This window comes from Petaurus breviceps, unplaced genomic scaffold (genome assembly GCF_028583685.1).
Source record: "Petaurus breviceps papuanus isolate PSGF00001 unplaced genomic scaffold, PetGlider_PUasm1.0 91133, whole genome shotgun sequence".
Classification (NCBI taxonomy): Eukaryota; Metazoa; Chordata; class Mammalia; order Diprotodontia; family Petauridae; genus Petaurus; species Petaurus breviceps.
The window spans coordinates 53752497-53778848 of NW_027187419.1; the positions used below are offsets into that span (position 1 = coordinate 53752497).

Here is a 26352-nt window from a genome sequence, read left to right on the forward strand (position 1 = left end):
ACACTGACTCTGAACAGTTTCCTCACCTATAAAATGGGAACAATAATACCTGTAGTAATTCCATCACTTAGCTGCTATCAAATGAGACAAAGTAGGTATATTGCTTTGCAAACCTTTTTTACTACTGACAAATACAGGCAACATTTTGCCATGATATTTCTCAGTATTTCTTTTTAAAAATAATTATTTCATGTCATTTAGAAAAGAGAAAAATTTTAGAACCTAAACAAAGCACTAAGAGGCTGTTTATTTATAGAGATAGTATGTTATGAAAAAGCAAATAGAACTAAAATAGTTATCATTTATAGACTTCTTTCTCAAAATAACCCTGTGAGGAAACAGTGAAATTATTATCTCAATTTTACAGATGAGGAAACTGAGGTTTACATAGGTTAAACACTTTATCCAAGTCAAATAGCTAGTATTTGACAGAGCTGAAATTCAAACTCAGGTCTCATCTGTAAGTGCTGTTTCTATTATAACACACAATACTCTATGCATACTAATGCATTTTAATTTAGTAACTTTTTAAAGCTGCTATCAGGTCTGAAACTAAGCAGTTGGCAATTTTTAAAAGAACCCTCACCCTACCTGTAACTAAAATAAGCCAGTGAATATCTTCATATAGATCATCAAGCACTTTGTTGTCAATGGCACCTGACCCAGGTGAGGCAAGTAGCTGCTGCTGATGTCTCTGTAACTGACCATGGAGCCTTGTCACTCTATCTTCTAATAAACTGAAAATAACGAATAACATCAGAAAATTCAGTTATTGGATTTATAACAATATAATCTCTATAAACTGAACTGATTATGCTATGTAAATATATATAAAATAAATTAACCATATCATAATAATTTTGCTTTATTACATGTAACACAGCATCAACTAATATTTTTACAAAGACTCATAGTTCACAATGGATATCTGAAAATAGAATATTCCAAGTGTTTATTTATATGGGTCAAACCATTCTCGTACCATGTTTTCCACACTCTTTCTGCCATCTATCCTGTAGTGCCTGTGCTCCAAATGTATGTGCCAAGGTATGCAATCATGAATATGTTTCTGTCCATTTGTTCCAGTGAGCTGGAATACGGGGCAGGGGTGTTTAAAAGTCTTTAAACACTTTAAGTACTCTCCAGGGCATTTTGAACACAGAATATTTTCTCCATGGGGTTTCTTTGGACTGTTTGTACCTTGTAAGAAGAGGTATACAGTGTTCTGCAGCAATTCTTCCTAGCATTCCTACACTGGCTAGTTGGTCAGAAAACTGGTCTCGGTCATCTTCCTGAAGCTCACTTATTTCTTCTTCTTCACGTGAGGCTACACCATTGGCAGTCTATTACAGAAAATTTAAAGAAACAAAGTTTGAAGAACTGTACCATTAACTGATAGGGACATTACATAATAAAACACATACTTATTATATTATATAATTTCCAATATTCCAAATCCATTAAAGGGATTGCTCAGGATACATGGGTTTGCTTTCTTAATTTAGTTGCTCTTAACTTTGTTGCTGGAGTAACTCTAATCTTATTATGGTGAAGAATGTAGGAAGAGAAGGAAGCTGGCAGTAGGCTGCCATTCTGCTCATTTGTGTCTCTATACACAATATACCAAACCACCCAGAATCTAACCCCCATCACTGAAAGAAGAGAGAATTAGAAGGGATATAATGATGGATGTAGATATTCCTGTGGGTTACTGGTTACTAGTTAGAGAAGAAAAGTGAGAAAAGTAGTAGGGAAGAAAACCACATACCAACAGGTGCTGTCCATCCCTATTGCCTCTGGATATGGTGAAGCTGTATGCCCTCCTTCCTCCCACTCTCATCCCTCCAACCTTACCCCCAAAACAAACAAAATTTAAAGCTTTAAAAAAAGAAGGGGGGAGGGACTTAAGAAGTGTATGAATTTAAGCAGCAATAAAAAGGAGAGAGTGTGACTCTAAAAGCAGATTCAGAAACCAGGCTTGCAAATACCTTAGAAATGTGGAATCATTGAATTTTAAATAGCTTGAGATAACCTTTTAGTTCTAATCTAGGCCATCCCTGACCCTTGGGGAAACTTTTACTTTATCTTATTTAATTAATATGCTGCCTAAAATTCTAGCAATTCAGGAACAATTTGGAGTAATAAAAATAATTTTTAAAACATGTAAACACCATTTCACAATCAGATATAAATGCCTGAAAGTTCCTTAATGTTCCTGAATAAATTTAACTAATTGCTTTCCTTCAAAATCATAGATGAGATCATTTACAGTGAGAGAATAGAAATTTTGATTGGAAGAAGAAAGGAGCTAAGGGGAGAAAGGGCAAAAGGCACTTCAAAGCACTTTATTTGAAGTCTTAGGACACTAAGAGGAGGAAAAGCTTACAAAAAGGAGGCAGAGGAATACAAATACCAATTTCAAAACTTTACCCAGGCTCAATTACTGTAAAGCTTTGCTCTTCCACCCCTGTCCCCAACTTTGAGGACCCCAGAATACAAACTAGTAAGATCAGCTCTATAGTTTTACAACATTATAGAAGAAGTGGAATTTGAACTAGTCTGGAAAAACTAATTACCCCTTAACAATGTTAATTATTTGATCCAAGACAATATGGATGGACTCATGTTGAAAATTGCTATCCAACTTCAGAGAGAGAACTAATGAATTCTGAGTGCAAATTGAAGTATAATTTTCCCACTTTATTTTTCTTGCTTTTTTGCGATATGGATAATATAGAAATATGTTTTGCATTATTTCACACATATAACGGACATCATATTGCTTGCCTATCATATTAGGTAGGAGAGAATTTGGAACTCAACATTTTTAATAAATGTTAAAAAAACAAATTTACTAAAAGTTTAAAAAGAACTTACTATGTGTAAAGGACTATGATAAACCCTGGGGTTACAAATAAATAAAGCATGCTAATTCCTGTTCTCAAAAAATAATGTTAATTGTTTCTTTGAGACACTGTATTCCAAGTTCCAAACAATCTTCTTACAAATAGACTTCAAGAATACTATCGTTTACATATGCTTTTCTCCTCTCTATGATGAGGGAAGAAACTGCAATCTTTTCCTCTACACTGGTTTTTCCCTTCCTTATTCTCACATCCAAACCAAGACTGCCTTGGTTGTAAGCACCTTCTGAGTCTGGTCAAAGAGGATGACCATGCCTGATAAAAGCAAAAGTTTAAGTAATTAAAGCAGTATTGATCTAAAGCATTTAGTTAAACCATCTAAATCTTCTGAAATCTTGGGGTGGGGATGGGGGGGGTGTATTTATTCTTCTAGTTGAAACAATAGTCAGGGTTTCAGTTATCCAAGAAACAGGGTGGTATAATGCGTGGAGTGTTGGCAGAATCAACACCCACCTCAAGGACTTTCTAGCTGTATAATCATTGGCAAGTCACTGAACACCTCCAAACATTAGTTTCCTTATCTAAAAATGGATAATGATGATATTTGCAGTACCTGCTCAAGTGGGATAATGCATCTTTTATATAAATGTCTGTAATTTGAATGGGATGTAAAGGGTTCAAATAAAAAACATACCAAATTCCTTGTACCATCTGGAGCAGCTAGGTGGCACTGAATGTAGGAATTAAAGACCTGAACTGCATGCTGGGTAAAGAAGCCTTTATGGAAATGTTTGTCATCTTGCACCAAAGTCAGCCAGGACTCCAGCAGTTTATCATATGCTTCCATGTATACCATATCATCTTTATCAAGCTGTAAGGAAAAACATATATTCATAAAATGCACAAGCAAAGAAGTAAAACTAGGATTATCAAAATGGAATGCAGTCATAGCCAACCATAAAAAAGTTGAACAGGTCATCTGACTAAATTAAGATTTCTAACTTGATAACTTAGATCAATGGGCTAATTTTCATATTATGCAAACCAAATTTTTTTAAGTTCTTAAAATCCCCCAAATCTTTTAACTTAGTTGTCAATTAATCTTAAAAGACTCTTAGAAAAAAAGCAAGAAATGAGGTGGGTATTTTTAGGAATATGAAGAATTCATGCTGTCCCTAGTCTTAATACTAGACTTCTTTTTTTTTTTAAAGCAATCAGGGTTAAGTAACTTGCTCAAGGTTACAAGGGCAGTTATTTCTGGGTGTGGTGCTAAGCATCTGAGGCCGGAACAGATCCCAGGTCATCTCGACTCTGGGACTGGTGCTCTTACTCACTGCACCACCTGGCTGCCTCTAAGCAATTGGGGTTAAATAACTTGCTCAAGGTTACAAGGCCAGGTGTTTCTGGGTGGGTGCTAAATGTCTGAGCCCAGATTCGATCCCAGATCATCCCAACTCTGGGGCTGGTGCTCTTACTCACTGTGCTACCTGGCTGCCTCTAATACTAGACTTTTGAGACACCCTGTATTAGGAACTCTAATAGTACAGAAACATGAATGGTTATAGCAATACAACTCTTTGTAGTAGTAAAAAAGACCATCTGAATAAAGACATCTGATACTTTAAAAGGCTTTTAGAAAAAACTGGGAAATTATTTCCCATGCCTGTGATCCAGACTTCAAAAAAAGAATTAATGTTGGCACAGAAATCTCAGCAAGATACATAAGCTGATGTTGAAAACAGACAAAATGCTTAGCTCTCTGAACCTGAAAGTAAAACCAGTTTAATCCACTGAGTCAAAAAGAGATTTCATTTGGGAATGGAGGAGGACAAATTCTATGTGGTGGAAAAATAATCTTTAAATGTCTTTATCAAGTATGTTCCTCAATGCTTCAATAAAAATTTTTAAAAGTGATTTCAATAGTTATTCTCTCAAATATGTCTGAAGCACTGTCTTTAAAATTTAGATTTATATTATACTGAGTGTGTATATAAATACATATTATATGTTTGGATCTTTTTTCAAAATCTTAATCCTATGCCAATAATTATTATACGTACCTCTATAGCACTTTGTCCATAAAAACATTCCTAACTTACTATAAGCTAAAAAATGTTACTATAATTATCTAAATAAGGATATACTTTAAAACTAGCAATTTAATACCCAGAAAAAGTCTACTGTCCTTAAATTTAAGGATTTAATTAACGAAGTGAGTAAACCAGTGGGAAGCCTTTGATATGCAAAAACACTTTACATGTATATGCATTTCATTACTTGTTTACAAAGAACTTTCCAAGAAAAGTTATACAGAAATACTTTACAAGCTAAGACCTGCTCTATGTCTCCTGAAGAGCCTAAACATAATTTACCCCAGGAGACTCCTGTCATCAAAGTATGAGATGGGGAAAGCCACCACTGAATTTTATGTCATTTACTCATAATTATCATATATTTGCATAGAATTTCCCATCTATTCTGTTTAACATTTCTTCATTTTTCTCTTGCATACTTCTACCCACAATTAATGACCCAACTATCTTAACACCAAAGAACACCAGTGAAAAGTGGGTCAGACAAATCTGTAGGGATTGGGAGGGAGGAGGGCAGAATGGTGTAGATCAAAGTATTCTTTGGCTACTGGCCCAAAGAACCAGAAAATGGAGAATATTTTGCAAAGAGATTGCCTCAGCTCATTCTAAAGCTACAGAAAAAAATAAAATAATTAAGAACAATGGCACTAAACAATGTTCAAGATGGATGTGTTATAAAACATCTCATTCCAGGCCAAATGTGGAAATGAGCATTATTTTAAATTTATGTTATATATATATACATACATATACACACACACACACAAACACACACATGTCTATTAGGAAGACTGAGTATAGGACAAGCTAGGGGGTTGTCTTCTGAAGATCAAATTAGTTAATTCAAAGAAGCTGGCCATGTAATGATTCTTTTTTTTTTGTAGCTATAGCAACTCTTGAAAACCTAAGAGAGATTTAATTCTGCAGTAGGGAAGAAATATCCACACCAGTAAAAAAAAAAATTAAGAACCTACAAGTAATAAAGTAAGAAAACACAATAGCAATTCTGTCCCTGAGTGGGGATCTCATATTATGAACTGGTTCTAAGACTCCTCCCCACCTGCCAAAAACATTCATGACAGTATATAATCATACACTAAAGGAAAGTTTCAAGATATAAAACAGAATGGATCAGTTATTACTTCATGGAACCCAAACTAGTTAATAATCTGGTTGAAGAATTCCACCCCCCCCCACCCAATCCTTCTTTACTGTAACCTTGTGTTGTGTGATGTTGTGGCAAATAACTTAAGACTCTCTAGGTATCTGTTTTCTCATCTGTAGAAGGATGAATTTGGACTTTTTGATTTCAAAGGTCCTTTTTAGTTCTAAAATTCTATGATTTTATGAACCACCAGGGCTTCTGCTCCAAAACAAGATCCCCAAATTCCAAGGATCAGATTAACACAATCTGGGATATCACCATCAGCAGTTGTTATGGAGATGGGGCACCTTTTGTTTCCCCCCTATAGATCTTAGATTTCACTAATGAGAGGAACTTGTGGGGTACAAACTCCTTCAGGTTGGAATATCAAATATTGCTGATTGGCAACTTCTCAATAACTTTAGTCTTTAAAAGCTTAGTGGACAACAAGAGGTTAAATGACTAGGTAACAGTCACATAGCTAGTATGAGGCAAAGAAAAGGCTGGAGCTTTGATCTACACTCTATCATGCTGGTACCTTGCATTATGTTCCACAAATGCAACAAATTCTGGCTAAGCACTACTTTAATGATGATAAATCAGCCTATAGCAAGCACTAATTTTTTTTTCCAATAAAAGATAATAAAAACAGGACCATAGATTTAGTGGCAGAAGGAATCTTAGCGATCATTTTGTCCAGTTTTCTCTAGAATGTTCTTAAGTAATTCCACTTCGGTGAGCCTCAGGTTTCTCATCTATATAATAAGGGGATTGAACTGGAGGACTTCTAAAGGCTCCTTACAGAGAAGGGAAAAGGCATAATAAACATTTATTAAGGACCTACTATATGCCAGGCATTATGCTTAGAATGCCGTATAGACATTATCTCAGTCGATCCTCACAAACAACCCTGTGATGTAGGTGCTATAATGATTCCTGTTTTATAGATGAGGAAACTGAGGCAAGCAAAAGTTAAGTGACTTGTTCAGGGTCATGAAGTTACTAAGTATCTGAGGCTAGAGTTGAGTTTTCCTCACTCCAGGCCCAGCATACACTGCACCACCTACCTGCCCTGAAGGTAAGTGCACGTCTGTGTGCATCTTAATAACAGTTTAGGAGGGAGGATGCTAACAGTGGGGAGGAATCAAGAAAGGCTTCATGCAGATGGTGCTTCTATATATCTCCCTATATAAATACTTCTCTACATCCATTGTTAACAGCACCATCTCTTGTTTCCTCACTCTCTTATCCCACACGTGACAGTAATGGACAATTCTTGCCATTTCTACCTCCACAACATTTTTTGTATATCCGTCCCCTTCTCTCCACTGTTTAGGCACTGATAACCTAGACTGTTGCCTTCTAGCTGATCTTCCTAACTCAAATCTCCCCCTACTCCAGTTCCTTCTTCATATAAATACCAAAGTAATTTTCCTAAAGTGCAGGTCTGGCTACATCTCTCCTCTAAGTACACTTCAGTGACTTCCTATTAGTTCTAAAATCAGATTTCCTTGTTTAACATATGTACATTTAAAACCCTTCGGAAACTGACTCCATTATGACTTTCTAGATACATTATATATTATACTTATTTCCTCACTTTAGAGTCTAGCTATTTCCTAGTTTTGTCCACAGTATTTCCCTTCTTCACCTCCCACTCTGCCTTTCTAGCTCCCCTTTACATATGTCTTTCTACAGTGGAAAGTAAGTTTCATTAAGGTAGGAACTGTCTTGCTTGCTTATACTTGCATTTCTAACACTTAGGAGACTGTCTTATCTGTCTGTCTCTTTCACGGCCTTCTTGCTGTTCCTCACGGAAAAAACTCACTGCTTGCTATATGAGCCTTTGTCTTGAAGAAAGAGAGGAACTGTGAAAGTGAGAAGGAAGTGCACTCCCAGTATGGGGTACAACCCGTGCAAAGGTATGAAGATGAGATATGTATATTCTCTTTCACAAGTACCTGACCCTGATCAATGGCAACTCTGGTAGCATACCATTCCTAGCCAATTACCAGAAGTCAGCCTATTAGGAAGGGCAGAGGGCTGAGGAGGAAGGCTCAAGCTAAATGCTCTGTGACCCTATACTGAATAGCATCAGGAATACAGCCAGAGTGAGTATGGGGTGGGGGACTTAAAACCTGTAAGATCTGAGTCCTGTTTTACTCTATTTGGGAACCAGGAGTGGGTGGAATTTAACAAACTATATTGGCACCTAAGTTTTAACGCTGACAAATAATTTCTTAAAAATTTTTTGACCATTTCCCTTGAGCAAAGTTTTAAACAAGTAAACAAGTAGTTTTCCAGTTATTTTTAATGACTGTTTTCATGAAATATTTGGTGTATAAATAATTTGCATTTTAATTTGTTTATAGATCATTTGTTTTCACGTATATGAAATTATGTAAAGTAAATTGTGGCAACTCTCATGCAATGAGTATTTCACAGGATAAAAAAAATTAACGTAAGAAACATATTGCAAATCTGATATCTGTTCGATAGTTACTATAACAAACCAATAATATTCCATTCTTTCTATAATTAATTTCCTCGGAACAAACATATCATAAGAGCTGACAGTTATATAGTGCTTTAAATGCTAAAAAATGCTTTTATAAAGCATTTTAACAAGTATGATAAAAACTTTCAGTGATGACTTTAATAATTAATCAATTAAACCCTGTACTAAGCTAAATTCTGAAGTACCTAAATATTAGTCACTTTAATATTCAGCTGACTATATCCTACACCCCAAACTGATTAGAAGCACTGTAGCTTATTAGAAATACTCTGGAGATAGAGGACTTTTAAAAAAGGCTTTCTTTGACAATATTTGTTTACCCATAAAACAAATAAAATTTGAACTGAAATTGTCAAAAGAAGTTACCTAATCTACTTTTGATCTAGGATAATTTTATTACTTTTGAAAATTTCAAAATATGTAGTAATCAAAACTGATACATATAATTTTTTCTAGAGGCAGCACACTGCAAAATTGGTGCCAAAGTGAAGAACAAGTGAACAAGGCAAGAAGTTAGTGGCCAGGGCATTTGTGCTTTTGGCATTACCAAGTAGAACCTCAGAAATCATCATTTTCAAAGTGTACACTTTATAGGCCAGACCTAACTCTGTATTTCACTTATGATTCAGTTCGCCCTGGGCCCATTTCATAGTATACCTTCACGAATGTGGCTTAACTGAGTTGACTCTACAGTTACAGATGAAGCCTGTGATGTGGCTATTGTGATGGATTTGGTGAACCATTAGAACAAAGTCAACATTTAGTAAGAGTTTACTATTTGCCAGCTGATGAAGATACAAAGATAAATGGAACAGCCCTTGACCTCAAAATGTGTATATTTTAAACAAAGCTTTTTTAAGGGCAGGGATCCTCTTTGTCTCTTTTTGTATCCCCAGCACTTAGCACAGTGTCTGGCACATAACAGGCGGTTAATAAATGTTTACTGACTGATTGGGAAGGAAAAATATACAAATTAAGTATATAAAAAATAAATCCAAGGTTATTTAGGGGGAAGAAGCAAAAGCAGCTGGGGGGTGGGGAAGATAGGGTACATTTGAGCTAAGCTTTGAAGGAAAATTTAGTTGTGGTTCAGACATTTAAGGCATGTCCAACTCTTCGTGACCCCATTTGGGATATTCTTGGCAAAGATACTGGAATGTTTTGCCATTTCCTTCTCCAGCTCCTTTTACATTGACGGAAACTAGGGAGTTTAATAAAGTTGAAGTGAAGATAATCAATAGGAGAGAGTCTGCTGGCTAGACTGAACAGTCTCTGTAGCTCTAAGAGAAACTGGCTCTGTTGAAGGCTTAAGTACAGTTTCCTAAAGCCAGAGTAATACTTTCCCATGGCAGAATTAAATATTCACATTTAGGTAGAAAGGATTGGAAGAAGTGGTTTGATCTCTGGAAACTCTAGCAAGTGGTTTGGCATCTCAGGGATTCACCTACCATACAAAGTCAAAAAAGGGTTCTGAGCCTTTCTCTTGTCTCACTCAAGTTTAGTGCTCTGGACTTCAGGGAAGCTGAAATTATAATTCTAACTCTAACATTACAAGGACATAAAAAATACCTGAAAACAGACTGTCCCAAATCCAATATAATCTCTCTTAAAAGCAGGAATTTTGTAAAGCCTAAGTCTCATATCTACATGTGCCAGAAAAATGGCTTTATCAAATGTCTAAATCTTGTTTTCAGCAGCAGTTTATGACTGTCACAACTAAGTGAAATGCAAATTACATAATACTGCACAGTGCAAGTATACAAGGGTTATCAAAATTACACTTTAAGCATAATAATAACACCATGAACTTGATTCTTTCTATAAGACTAAACATTCTTAAATAGACCATTATTGTATATTCTAACATTTTTGAAGCATATACTTGTGAATTTCTGACCACAGGAACTAATATAAAAAAGCCTGGGTGCTCCTGAATTAAATAATCTTTAAAAAAAAATTTCAGCTCTGTGATTCTATGACTGATAATCTTGTTACTTTTGCATAACTATGTGTCTCTGCCTAGTGGCGATCTCGAGACAAAAACTTCTACTCCATTTCTCCAATGAACATTTAAAGAAAAAACTCTTATACTGCATGAAATACTTCATTGTTTAAACCCAAAAAAAATGTGCATATTCCCTATAGTTCCTGTATCATCTCTCCTACTTATAATGTAAAACTGAATTTTTCCACTGACCAATGAATGCAAAAAAGGTAGCCACAGTCTCCACTTAGCTACATCTGGTAAAAACATCAATCTAGCAATATAAAAAGTAAATATAGTAAAACATGTATAATATCTCAAGATTACTTTAAAATGTCCATTGAATGGAGAATGACTAAACAAGTTACCTGTTCCCTCTTTCACTTACTTTCAATCTCATCCTCTCTTCTCTACTGGCTCATTTCCTACAAACATGCTCATGTCTTCCTGAAAAAAATCTGCACTTAAAAAAATAAAATTTTTTAAAAAAGACTCCTTATGGAATGGCTTAGATGGAGCAGTGAATAGAGCACTGTCCCTGGAGTCAGGAGAACCTGAGTTCAAATCCAGCCTCAGACACTTAACACTTACTAGCCATGTGACCTTGGGTGGGTCACTTAACCCCAATTCCCCTGCCTTTTCCCTCCCTAAAAAAAAGAAAAAAAAATTCTCACTTGATCCATCTATCCCTGCTATTGTCTTATTTGTCTTTTGTCCTTTGTGTCTAAATTCCTCAAAAAGGCCATCTACAATAGATGCATCTATTTTTTTCTCTTAGTCTCTTCTGAACCTCTTAGAATCCTGCTTCTGAACTTATCATTTCACCTAAACTGTTCTCTCTAACATTAGTAATGATATCTTAGTTGCCAAATCCAATTGCTTTTTCTCAAACATCATTCTCCTTGCCTCGGACTTCTCTGCAGCCTCTGACACTGTGTGTCTCAAGTCTCTCCCCACGCCAAATAATTCTCCATTCAACCACTAAAATGAGTTTCCTAAAACACAGATCTAATCATGTTACCTCTCTGCTTAACAAACTCCACTGGTTTCCCACTTCTTCCACGATCAAATACAAAATGCTCTGCTTAGAATTCAAAGCCTTTCATAACTTAACCCTCTCCCCTTCTTTTCCAATATTCCTACTCCCTGACAATTACTCTTTGATCCAGTGAAACTGGCCCACTAGCTGTTCCACAAAGAAGACACTCTATCTCTAAGCTCCAGGCATTCTTTTTGGCTGTCTCCCACACCTGGAACATCCTCCCTTCTCTGCTCTGATTACTGACCTCCCTAGCATCCTTTAAAGGCCAGCTAAAAACCTACCTTCTTCAGGAAGCCTTCCCTAAACCCCTCTATATTTTAGTGTTTTCCCTCTTAATTATTTCTTCTTATCATGCATATAGCTTGCTTTGTATATATTTGTTTACATGAAATCTTCATTAGACTGTAAATTTCTTAAGGGCAGTGACAATCTTTTAACTTGATATCCCCAGTGTTTATCATAGTATTGCCTGGCATAAAGTAGGTGCTTAATAAATCCTTATTGATTGCCTGAGCATTACTGCAGGCTGAATGTGATAAAGGTGGAGAAGTACAGGAAGAAATAAAGCAAAATGACATAAGCAGAACCAGGAAAACAGTATACACAATGCCTAGAACAACTTAAATGGTCAAGAACAAGAACAAAATAACTAAAACTGGGTGTTGTGAAATAATAGTAACCAAGCAGGCCCAAAGAAAAGCTATGAGAAGGCACTTGTGGGGACTATGGGTGTGAAAGACTTCCCTTGTAAAAACTTTTTCAAAGCCTTGGTTTATACTTTGCTGCTTTTACTTTTTTCTTGAAAAATTCTTTGCTATTAAAGAATGGCTATAGAAGAGAAGTTGGAGAGGACTACAAAGGGAAATATTGCATAAGTAAAATTATCAATAAAATTAGAAAACAGTAGCTGTCGTAAGAACAACCTGAATAACTCTTTTTTAAGCCAAGGACTTAGTCCCACTACAAATCTAAGCTATAAGAGCCTTTCTTGACCCCCACAAATGCAAGTGCCTTCCCTACAAACTATACTGTATTTATCATCCTTATATTTATCCAACATTTGCTTACACATCCATTAACTGTTTCTCCTTTAGAATATATGGGAGAGAGTACGAAGTAGGGGCTATTTAATTATTTGAATCTATATTCCTAGTGCCTAGTATTATACCTGGCCCATTAGCAGAGGTTCTGAAATGCTTGATTGATTTAAATATTATAGTCAAAAGACAGTTTCTGTACATAATTCTATTTTTCAAGATAATACAAGTATTTATAAAGCACTTACTCTGTATCCAATAAAGTAACAGCCACCTGCCAGGGGACACAAAAGATTTGGTTCCTCTCCTTGAAATACATTAGCTACCATTTACACAATTATACATATGTTATCTGATTTAGTCCTCATAAGAACATCATATGGTGAGTAGTGCATTTTTATTATTCCCATTTTAGAGATAAAAGTCATAGCTGAGAGGTATATGTTTCTTTAAGGCTTACAAAGTGCTTTCCATATTATCTTCCTTGGGCATGGAACTGGCCATGTCACCCCTTTATTCTAAAGCCTTCAGTAGTAGCTGTTTCTTTCTAGTATAAAAAAGAAACCCCACCACCACCTGGCATTTAAGGATTTCCACAATCTGGCTTCAGTTTGCTTTCTGGGAACTGTTTTCTAATTTCTATGTTCTAGTCAAACTGAACTGTTCCACCTCTCACCTGTGAGCATTCTTACAAATCATATTCCATGCCTGGACCTGGGATACATTCTCTTTTCATTTAGGCCTTTCACAATCCATATCAAGTGCCCCTTCCTCCATATGATCTAACTCCCTTACCCTCAATTCTCAGTGACTTACCCCAACAAATCACCTATAATTTGTATCCCAAACTGCTAGATACAGGGACTATTTTTTTACCCTTATATTCTTAGCACAGCACATTGAGTACATAATACATTGCACACAGTAGATGCTTAATGAATGTCTGCTGAATAAGATTATTTGCTTTGATCCTCATGACAACACTATGAGGTATGTACTTAATCTTGTTTTCACACAACTCAAGATTTCTTCCTCATTTTCTTTCATAAACCTATACAATTTCAAATTAACTTTTAACATCTAGGCCCATTCCTGTTCCTAAAATGGACAGCAGGCCCGGATTTATCAGTCTATAAAGCCTTTCTTCAAATTTGTTAAAATAGGGTAAATATATTTTCTAACCACATTCCTCCCTCTACCCTTGAAAAATCTGTGCTTTACATGGATTCTATCATATGAAATGGATGAATATTATTTAGACTTCCTTTCTCTGTGTTAGAGACAGGCTCAAAAATGGGTCCATGAGGTCCTTGAAATTCTATTAAAATAAAATAAAGGATGCTTGACACCAAATTCTTTCACTGTTTTGTAACTTATGTTTTAGTAAATTCTAGATTCAGTGGGCTTACTAAGTAATACTTGTAGTTCTCTCAGTATTTCTCTTCCTTTCTAGTCTGATATACTCTTCAATCAAATAATTTTGTTCTCTGGCAATAAGATTAGATTATTTGATTTTGAGTCAAACAATTAGTATACTGCTATGGGCCAAAGGCCTTAAATAGATTAGGCTAGCTCTAAAAGATATTCATATTGAAAAACCATCACAGTTCTCTGAACTTCTTTTCACTCTGTCAACACATGAAAAAAAAAAGGCAGAGTCCAAAGTACAGGGACCATCATTCCACAAATTTTTAGCTTTTTTACTTCATATAGTAAGATAAGATCTTCCCAGATAATACACTAATTTTTCCATTTTCTGCAGTTCAGGCAAATTTGATAATTAGATCCAAAAATTGTTAGACATTCTATAATTAAGAACCCCAATTTCTTTAAACTGAAAAAAATTTAAGGACATTATTTTAAAAAATTCAAATCCAGAAAATAAAAAGCAGATAAGCTCCTAGTTTATCTTTAAATGCTGTTCCCTTTAACCATTTCAGAATAGGAAACAAAAATCAAGAAAGGAATATGTTAATTATGCTAAAAATCTCATTAATCTATGATTCATTAACAGAGTTTGGACAGTATATGGGTTCAGACTTTGAATATTTAGACCACACTTCACGTACACTTAGAACAAATAATGTTTCTGCCTCAGATATCCAATACTACAAACAATTTTTTAAAAAAGCAATGATACTACCACCCTTCATTCCATCCCATAATTACCAATTCCTTTACCTTTTCTCTCAGAATCATACTTTGAATACCATATCTATTAGAATTTTGATAAGGCTTCACAAAATTTTTAAAAGATTATAAAGTATTAACTTGAAAGTATTCCTTGCACAGAAACTTGTTCATTAAATGCCCCTGAACTAAATATAACAGATGCCCAGATCTATACATTAAACCATTAATGATTAAAACAGTTAAAGAAAATAGAAAGTTTCATTAATGTAATTCATCTTTTTAAAAAGCAAGCTAAAAAAAGTGTACCAGTAGATATTTAACATAACTACAACATATTTCTTCTTCTGCTTTTACAAAAGGCTTTAATGGTCACTAAGCTATAAGGTGAAAGCTAATTTTTAAGCAATAAGAAATTATGAGAAAATAATTTGAGAAAAATATCAATTACTTATATCACTATTAAATTTGCTTAGTTTACATCAAAATGAGGAAAAGTATTTAAGTGCTTCTAAGAACATCCTTAACATTTAATGTATTTATGTGTATACCATTTGAACTTAATAGTTGCCATCAGACCACACTTGTTAAAGAGATCAGTACCCAAGTCAGAAAAGGATGTTAACAATAGTAGGGAACCCAATTATAGCTGGATTATTTTTTTTAAATTCTTAACTTTTGATTTCTAAAAAAAAAAAAAAAAGATAAACTATCAAACCAGCACCTTTTTAACTTTTATAAAGAAGTCATACCTGAACTCTGAAGTAATAGTTAAAAGCTCTATTATGTAACAATAGGCTATTAATATTTTAGAGGGGAATTTTCTAACATTTAAGTGCAAGTATTTTATTAAATTTAATCAAATACTAAATTATTTCAAAATTGAAGCTCTAAAGCCCTAAATTTTCCATCTATTGATGTACCTTCAAACCAGAATCTCAGAAGTCAATTTGTAAATGAATTATTTCTCATGGTCCCAACATATAAAAGAATATGCATTCCAAAAGACTTATGAGTGATAACATCAGAGTAAACAGATTTCCAAGCGAAAAATCAAAGAAGCAACTCCTACTTTAGAGTAGTTTACTCACCACTTCTTCCAACGCAGCACTTCGCCCAAAAGAACAAGTGAGATGTGTGAGGCAGTTAACAAAGGAAGAGAAGAGTTCATTTGGAATGGCAGTTAAAACATTTCGAGGGAACACAGTTATCAGATTGCTGATAATGCTGGAGATCCCCACCGCTTCAGAGTCTTCTATTTCAATTCTACAGACCAAAGACACATTTATTACTGAGCAGGAAAGAAAGGTTCCCTCACACATACCATCTATTCATTTTCAAAGATTAGTGCAATTATTTCATGCTAGCCTTCAATGCAGATATACTTTAAAATATCAAGAGGAAAAAAAGTCACCTGTTAACTTATTCCTTTGCTACACTGCAAAAATAAAAATGAAAAAGGACTTAAAATCACCATTATGTTTAAAGAGGCAAGTTAAGTATACATACCCGTTGATGGTATTCAGTAATCCCTCAATGAAATGTGCCAGGTAATCCACTTGTGAACCTTCATCAGGAAAGATGGGTCCATGAAGAGAGGCTAACTGGGCTAGGCACTGGAGTGAATCTTGTGCCATATCTGAATCTTCTCTGATTTTACGATGTACCTGTAAGAAAAGAGTCACTGCCAATTCATAAAAATAAATTCTCTTCATCAAATTACATGTCTACCTCTCCAAACAAGAAAGAGCTCACACTAGCTGTTTATTTTTAAACGAAGTACTTAATTCCTAAATCAAAGTATACTTTAATATTATTTTATCTTCCAATGCACTAACTTCATAAGCCATAATTTTAAACATCCCAAAACTAACTATCCACTGGGTGCTACCTACATTTTGAAAATTTAACTGTCTACAGCATGTTACGTCTTAAAGAGAGAAACAGATGCCAGCCAGTCAGACATACTGCTCCTTCTAAAAACAGCAATAACGACAGTCATCTGTATTATGCTAACTATGCCTAGGCTACAGTCTTGCTAAAGTTAGTCATCAAGTTCAATCAAGAGTATATGGATGCTCCTTTAGGAGAAGTAAACAGTGAAGATATGAAAAGCAAATGCATTACAATCCCTAGAAATTCATCTATTTGTTCAAAATTTTACAACCATAATTTTTTTCTTCCTTTTAAATTCACCTTTGCTCTACACTACATTGCCATTTTAAAGGAACATTTATTACTGTAAATCCATTTCAAAAGTCTGTCCAGGTTTTATTTCAGTCATGCAACAGTTTCAAAACAACTATACACAGTGCTCTAAAAGACCATATGTATACTAGATAAACTAGTAGTGTTTTAACTTTCAGGTAAATTTTAAAGAAATATTTCATCTCTATCACATGATACAGTGTTGTAAAATAAAGTATTTTTAGCATAGGTTGCTTAATGTAGTTACCACAAAAGCACCTAACTTTTTGAGAATGAGTTAGAAACTGACCACAATTCACTTTTATTGCCAATAAAAATGGTTACTTTTCAGTCTTACAAAAAATGTGAAAAAAAAAAAAGCAAAAAAAATTGGGGGTAGCTAGGTGGCGCAGCGAATAGAGCACTGACCCTGGAGTCAGGAGGACCTGGGATCGGATCCAGCCTCAGACACTTAACACAAAAATTAGCCATGTGACCTTGGGCAAGTCACTTAAACCCAATTGCCCTCCAAAAAAAAAAAGGCAAAAAAAAATTGGGGTGGTTAGGTGGTGCAGTGAATAGAGCACCGGCCCTGGAGTCAGGAGGTGTTGAGTTCAAATTCAGCCTCAGACACTTAACACAAAAACTAGCTATCTGACCTTGGGCAAGCCACTTAACCCCATTTGCCTTCCATAAAGCAAAAAAAAAAAAAAAACTAAAAACAAAACTGAAATTAAAAATGTGGAGAGTTTACTAGAGATTAGATTAGTCCTTTCCTTCTCTACACTGTTCTTACTGTCTGTGTCATCATTTATCACCTGACTCTTCTGTATGTTCAATCTATTTAATTCAATTTCCCCAACTACACTCTAAATTCCTCAAGGCACATATTGTATTTTATACTTACTTTTATATTTCTTAGGATAACCTAGCACAGTGCTGGGCACATTTTGGTTGCTCAACAAATATTTGATGACTGACTCCATCTTCATCTCTGAACTTCTTTCAGCTTATAGTTATTAAATATATATATATATATATATATGTATATATATACTTCAAAAACCCAAATATATTTGTTAAGTTTTTAGTTTTTAACAATTATTTTCTCCACTCTTGCACATTAAAAATAATTTTGCTCAAGAAATAGAAACATTTTTCAAATACATTCTATGGCATATAATGATATCTTATAAAGTAACCCATCATCCATTACTACACAAAAAGTAAGATATGTAGGCAGTTCCCAATTAACAAATAAGTTGTATCACGAAGATCTGTTCTGAAATTGATTGTTTGGAATTCAACATGCATTTTTAGTTGCTAAATCAGCTAGACCTATAAAGAGGATAGATAAATGTCTATGGGCTAGCCTAGGAACCCAATCTCATTTATAACATTGTTTCTATGGGAAAACATATTCCAAGTTCTAGAACTTGGATACAATCAATACAGTTCTTGGTTTCTCCCATCCTCACTTTATACTCCCACTGAATATATTCCTTAACTCTCCCATTCTTGCTTTCCAATACCACTTCTAGTAAAGGTGGCTAGTTAAGAAAATTTAGGGTCTGTGAAGGGAGGCTACATTCTACTGTAACAGCAGTTGTAATTTTTTTGGGGGGGAGGAAGGGCAATTGGGGTTAAGTGACTTGTCCAAGGTCACATGGCTAGTTTTTGGGTGTGTTAATTGTCTGAGGCCATATTTGAACTCAGATCCTCCTGACTCCAAGGCCGGTGCTCTATTCAATGCACCACCTAGCTGCCCTAGCAATTGTAATTTAAACGTAAGTGATATTGGTATTGCTGAGTTATAAACCTATTACATGATGATAAAGTTAGCCCAGTCTCCAAATAAGTGCATAACAGATATTTGTGCAGGGCTTTAAATTCATTAAGTATTACACGTACATTTACACAAAGATACATACATACATACAATATGTGTGTATGTATATGTGCATATATATACATGTTATATGTCTGTATATATGCATGTGTGGATATCACCAGAGCCTCACTAAAATCTTGTGAAGCAGTTACTGTTATTTCTATTTCATAGATAAGGAAATGGAGACTCAAGGAGCTCATAGGACTCGTGCCCAGTCACAGTCATGAAGTGCCCGAGGTGGGATTTGAGCTGAAGTCCTCCAGCCTCCAAATTCAGGGCTCTTTCCCATATTACACTTTCATTATAAAGGGCAAAGGAAGGGTGGGGGGAGAGAAGGAAGGACTGCATGATATTGGAAAAGATTTCTGAGCTGAATATGACACACAATTGAAGAATTGCATGACTATTTTTGTGTTCAAGTTAAAATATAACAAAACTGTATTCGGAAATATTCAACAGAGCTAAAAGCATTAGTCCCCCTTAGAATAACTTATGTCTGTGTGCATGTGTGTGTGTATCTAAGAAAATAATTCTTATGTCTAAATGAGTACTAAATTAGGTCATAATTCATCAGATAAACCATTTAAAATACACCTTAAAGTAGAATTAATAACTAGCTAGAAATATTAAAGATTTGTCAATGTGGCTATGCAAGAAAGAGTTAACCTCCAAACCCAAAAGTTATTTGCATGAGGCAGTTCACAGCTGACAGCAGCAGCTGTTTAGTTTGTCTAGACAGCTGTTCAGATTTGGTATAGCTGTTTCGAGTTCTGCCAGCAAGTTTTTCACCTTTTCAAAAACTGCTGGAGCAGTATCTACTTTCAATCAAGTGAAATAAATTTTTATAAAAATATAAACTTGAATACATTTCAAAGTAATTTATTTCAGTTGAGGCAGACTAACTGTATTCATGATTTATTTACATTTAGCCCATTAATCTTGACAATGTTTTCAGCATATTATTTTTATGAATTGCAAATGAAAATGCAAACTGATTTATATTCAATCTCAGTGACAAAATCGTCTATGTTTACACTTACTTATACATAAAGAATTCATTTCAACAGCTGCTGAATATGAACTAGATAAAACTACAATGCTTTTTTTAAAAATCCCAATGGTTCCATCGTACCAAACAGGGAACATTAAACAGAAAAGGAATATATAAAAACGGGAAAACTATAAATAAGGGAAAATCTTGGTCTTTAACTGTCCATTTTACCAGTAATTATCCAATTTATACTACAATTGCAAATTAGCTGAAAAAATACAAATGTTTTCTATTTTTGACTATTATACTTGTGTGAGGACAGCAAATATTGGAATGCAGTATTTACTTGGTATTTGCAGACTGCAATACACAGGCCTATTTAAAATAGAAGTATTTAAGATAAATTACTCAAAAATATTAGTTTAAAACTCAAAACATTTATAAAACATATAAACTGTGCTAATGCACACTGTAAAAAATATTAAATTTCATGTAATAATTACATATCAATGGCATAAATTATTAAGAACATTTACATGTAATTTCCCCTAATTGAAAGTCACTATGTGAAAAAGTTTTTTTAAGGAAAAAAAAAGTTCAAATGTATTAAAATATCTCCTACCTCATAAATTCAAGAAAAATCCAAAAGCAATTTAATTTTTCAGTGGAACTTCTCTGTAATCCTTATTATCAAAGATGAAAAATTAGACTTACTGTAAAGAAAAGATCCATAACTCTGCTGTCCAAGAGGGTCTCACGCCAGAACTCTGTTGGCTTTAGCATTACATTTTGTGAGGATTCAAACATAGCTATATAATGTCTTCCCAGTTATCTGGTGTCAAGGTCAACAATAACATTCTTACTTTGTTTAAAAAATATGTATATCCTGGATACAACAGGATCCATTCAGAAAGAATGTAATGGAAACAGTTTAAGCCTCTTCACATACACTGCATAATTCATGCATGAGGCCAAGGAATAAAAGGTATTAAGTGCTGGAAAAAAGAATGCTATAGGCATGTAAGATAACAGTTTGATCATAATTATGTGACATACCAAAGGGATAAATTCACTTTTGATAAATAGGATGCCTAATGTGCAAGGAACAAAAGGCGGAACACCAATTGCAATTAATAGGTGTCAAAATTTATACAAGAAGGGAAGTAATTTTCTACGAACTTTTCCTGGCCATTTTTAAGAATCTTTGTGACAAGTTTATCATACATGAAATGTGTATCTCTGCTAATCTAGCCGTAAGAAGCATTTGATCAAATGAAATATATAAATAACAGTGCAAATGCCAAGAAAGAATAAACCAAATGTACAGCTCATCATTGGAAATCCATTTCATACATTTTAATTCTAAATTAATCAACAATGGGTAAAATAAAAAATATTCTACTAAAACATCCATCACATCATTGCAAAGAAGCTTGAAAACATAATTCATGGTATTCAATATTATTCAATGGCATTGTTATGTGTAGTTTATTATATAACAAATTTCTGGTAAACATAAACTGACTACAGAATATTCATGGGTATTTCTGAAGAGAAATTTTCTAATAACATTTTTATAACTAAACTACTTTAAGGAAGAAGCACAATATAGGAGGAGTTTGACTAGATGGCCAGTATCTGGATATGTGACCTGGATATGTTCAACTATAAAATTTCAACTAAGGCAACTCTCTGATCATTCAGTTACCCAAATAATTACTTGTAAAAGAAATAAGATGGCATTTCAGAGAATATACTAACATTTCAAATTATGACTTATAACTATAAAAGTAGAAAAGTATTTGAAATGCTAGGAGTTTTTAAAAGCATGGTTGTTTATTTTGCTGTTTCCAGAGATCTTGCTCATGAATCCGTTCCAACAAGGGGAGAAATACTTTGAGGGTTGAAAGAACACCTCTTGTTTTTCACACAAAAAAAATTCCAATATTTCACCAAGATTAGTATAATTAACTATCATCAACAGGAACTAGTGAATCAGATTTGAATATTACTTCTTCCTTACCTGCCCTCTAGTGGAAGTGCTCTGAAATAACCAAAAATTGAAGGAAAGGGGAGATAGGAGGCAAAGCCAGAAGACTAATTTTTAAAATAAAAATAAAACAACCTAACCATTCCTGATCTACAGCACTAACTATATATAATTAAATCCTGTAGAATATATCACCATAAGAATAACAGTATTAAGAAAATGATAATAATGCTCTTTTTTTGTTTTAAGGAGAAAAAATTCTAGGTCATTAAAAGTACTGCAATTAAGCAAGCAAATACAATCTAACCCATTCTAGTAGCTGTGAAAGATGGAATGAAAATTATAGGTGGGTCACTCAAAAAGAAGAAGGTTGAGTTTTGCAGTGATACCTGCAGAAGGCCTCTAGTTCTTCTATTGTGGATTTATGGGACAGCAGGGAGAAGAGCTGCCCTGCTGCAGGAAGCTTCCACATGGCTAAGATCACACATCCACTGAAGTAAGTGATTAACTTTTCACTTCCTGTCCTATAAATTTGTTTTACTCTAAGGCTACCTTCTGTACCTCACTTGCAGCATTAAAAATATGGTAACATTTATTATAAAAATAGAAGCTTAACTGGATTAAATGCAAGATGCAAGTAAAATCAATCTTTTTACTTATGTTTTTCAGCTTTTCCTCTCATAAAATAATAAGAATGATTCCTGAAGCCAATAAGAGCTTTGCAACTGAAAAAAATACAGAATATTTTGAAAGCAAATTACTTCTGTTGTGTTCATGCCACTTATTATTGCTATTTTCCTTTCATTCTAGTTAGAACAGGATTATGGACGGTCATTTGTTAAGTATTTATGGTGTGCCAGGCACAGTTTGAAGCACTGGGGATACAATGAAAGGTAAACACAGTTCTTGCCCTCAAAGAATATACATTTCAATGGAGCAGACACAACATGTATAAAATTAACTAGGAAAATACAAGAATAGAGAGAGCAGCTAGAAGGTAATCTGAAAGCAAAATGGAAAGAGCCATTACTAGCGGGGCAAACTGGCAAAGCCCTTTTGAAGTAAGTAGGCTCTGAATTGAGTCTTGAAGGAAAACAGAGGTAAGGGGGCAAACCATTTCAGGCTTCCCTGAAAGAGTCAATGAAAGGCAGAGATATAGGCGATAGAGTGCTATGTTCAAAGAACACAAGTAGGCCAGTATAACTGGATTGTAGTGTGCATGGAATGGATGAAGTGTAAGAAAACTGAAAAGGGGGGCGGCTAGGTGGCGCAGTGAGTACAGCACAGGCCCTGGAGTTAGGAGGGCCTGAGTTAAAATCTGGTCTCAGACACTTAACACGTATTAGCTGTGTGCCCTTGGGCAAGTCACTTAACCCCAACTGCCCTGTCTTCCCCCTCCAAAAGGTTAAAAAAAAAAAAGAAAAGAAAACTGAAAAGGTCAGGTTAGGGTCTTAAATGCCACTAGGAATTTAAATTTGATCCTAGAAGTGAGAAGCAGCCACTGGAAATCTCTGAGCATGAGGGTGACATAATCAGAACTACACTAAAAAAAGAGTCACTTTTACAACTGAATAGAAAATGAACTGGAATAGGAAAGGACTTGAGGGACAGACCAACTAGCAGGCTACTACAATAGTGTAGGCATGAGATAATGAGGGTTGGATCTCAGGAAGTGGCTATGTGAGTAAAGAGAAATAGCTATATAGATAGAAAGAGAAATATGTCATGAAGAGAGAAACCACAAGATTTGGCAATTTATGGATATGTAGAAAGAGAATGAGTGAGAAGTCAAGTATGACATCATCTTCAATAGCGAAAGGAAAATCTGGTAGTGGTGGGAGTTGGAGGTGAGAGTGGGCATAATCACTTGTTTATGGACATGCTGAGATTGTAAGTATGGGACACAGTTCAAAATATACAAAAAAAAGAGTTGGAGTATAGAACTATAGTTCAGAATAGAGAGGAAAGCTGGATATTTAGATGTGGAAATTACCTGCACAGAGATGTTAACTGAACCCAGAAGAACTGATAAAACAAAAAGAATGCAGATCAAAAGCCAAGAAGGACCAGGGGAGAGTCCTGCAAGATGCCTATGGTTAGTGAGATTGGTGAGCAAGACAAGGATAAAGAACCAGAAAAAGAGAATGAAAAGAAGCAGATGTATAGAAAGGAGAAGCAGAAGAGTGTAATGTCACAAGAACCTTGAGAGGAAAGAATATCCAGTGTGTCAAAGGCTAGAGAATTCAAGAAGGATAAGGGCTGAGAAAAGGTCATCAGATTTGGCAATTGAGAACACTGAGTACTTTGAAGAAGGTAGTTTGAGATGAACGAGTTCAAAAGCAAGGCTTCAGAGAGACAGATGTCAGTATCCTGTATACTCTTTCATCTATGTGAATACCATGTATTTTTTTTTTATTTTTATGACTAAAAGTATTTATCCATGTGTGTATCCAGTTATACTGAACACTGGTATATAAGCTTCACTAAAAAGATCCCGAATCTTCCCTTTAGGTCAGGGCTTCTTAACCAAGCTCGGTCTAAACTCATACATAGATTTCAGGTGGTCATTGCAGATTGGGGGGGGGGGGGGGGGGGTGAGGGGGGGTGGAGGGGGTGGGGGGGGGGGGGGGGGGGGGGGGGTGGGAGGAGTAGGGAAAGGGGAGAAGGGCCAGGCGCGGGCTTGGAAATTATGTCTTTATTTTCACTTACCTAGGCAACAACCTAGCTAAAGCACTGGCTGTGAAGTTAGAAAGACCCAAGTTAAAATCTTGCTTTAGGATAATAGATAATATTATAGATAATAGCTGTGTGACCTTAGACAAGTCACTTAATCTCTGTGGCTCTCAGTTTCCTTCTTTGTAAAATGGGAGAATAATAGCACCTACCTCCCAGGATTGTGAGGATCAAATGAGATAATATTTGTAAAGTACTTAGCACAGTGTCTGGTATACAGGTAGGCCTTTAATAAATGCTTTGTTCCATTCCCACTAACCTCCAACTGAAACTAAGCATTTTCTTCAATTATTCTGAGAAGAGGTCAGTAAGTTTCACCAAAATTGCCAGAGTAGTCCATGACACAAGAAGTTAAGTACCCCTACGGCAGGTGTTCATAGTCAAATATATTTTAAAGGGTTATCACAGAAGTTTCTGTTGGAATGGACCTTTAACTTTACCCCTAACATTTTACATTAAATTAATAACACGTCAGACAATACAGGATATGTAGTCAAAATAACTGTTTACTCTTATTAAATCATCCAAAAATAAAAATGTTACATCAATACATTCTGGTTGGCAGAGATTAAAAAAAAAATCTAATTAAAAAAAATCTGAAGGCTATAATACTGCATTACACAAAATAGTACTTAAAAAATGGAAATCAATTTAGCTCATCTGAATATCAATTAAAGAATTCTCTTGATCTCTGGCTTATACTTTTTCCTAAGGAAAAATATATTGTATTAGTATTTATATTAGAATGACAGCTCATTAAGCAAACTACTTAAATTATACTAACATAGGTACACAGCCACAAGTAAAGCCTTTTAAAAATTTACTAACCTTTTCACCCTTTTTTTTCTCTCTTATTCTGCTTATGTGTGAGCTTAACCATAGGCACAATAAGGTTTTTTTTCTTATTTTTATAGCAAATGCTATCATCTTTACTCCAATTTCTCTTCCCATTTTTTCAAAACAACTTCCTGAAGTGACAGGAGTGGAATTAAAATGACTTTTCTGTCATTATAGTGGCTATTTACACAATCCCTAGAAAGGCCTCTGATGCTAGAATTCTTAAGTAGCAAAAGAAAAATCACCTTCCAATTGTCATATAACCTCATAACAGATGAACCAGCCTGGCCCAGCAACATAAAATAATAACAAAGGAGAGAATTTCTTTCTATACTACCTTTAAAAGCCTGAAATGTTAATGGAATCTGAAGATCTTCCATGCCCCTTCATATTGGCAAGTAAGCAGGTACTTAGCACCTTGCTTCCAGTTAACACCATGTGTAAGCTACTTAATTTACACAGAAGTAGTTAACACCTTGGGAGGAAGTTGCTGATGTAACAGGAAGTGGCAGAACAGGGAGGAGCTATACAGTATATAAGGAAGAACACAAGCTGGACAGACAGAATTTCCTAGGGTAAGCATGGTGGAGGCAGGGTAGCTGCTGCCGGGAAGATAGAGAGAGAAAGAATTTCTCTCAGCTAGCATCTGGAGGCTGGGCTGCTACTACTGAAGACTGAACTGAGAACTGACACAGAACTCAGACTTGTGGTGGCAACAATATTTTCAAGGGCCAGCTAGAGCTGCCAAAGACTGAAGAAGCATGACTGTGGTGCTGGTATTTTGTACAAATGTTGTGTGGCTTTGTTAATGTGTATGAATGTTGTGGCTCTGTTAAGTCTTGTCTTCCCAACAAAAGAGACTGTGAAGGATTTGAGATGTACTGGACACTGTGAGCTCCAATGTGGAGCAG

At 35.0% G+C, this 26352-nt stretch overlaps 1 protein-coding gene across 7 annotated transcripts in view; it reads right to left on the reverse strand.

Moving 5' to 3' along the window:
- XPO4 (exportin 4) overlaps positions 1-26352 on the reverse strand; it is a 212280-nt gene that overhangs the window by 34787 nt on the left and 151141 nt on the right. For all 7 annotated transcript variants that reach the window (XM_069080301.1, XM_069080300.1, XM_069080302.1 and 4 more), the window contains 6 exons: positions 20596-20708; positions 16322-16479; positions 15904-16078; positions 3559-3735; positions 1201-1343; positions 592-737 (listed from right to left, as the gene is read on the reverse strand). In XM_069080301.1, the coding sequence (XP_068936402.1) occupies positions 592-737; positions 1201-1343; positions 3559-3735; positions 15904-16078; positions 16322-16479; positions 20596-20708 (912 nt within the window). The remainder of the gene's footprint in view (positions 1-591; positions 738-1200; positions 1344-3558; positions 3736-15903; positions 16079-16321; positions 16480-20595; positions 20709-26352) is intronic.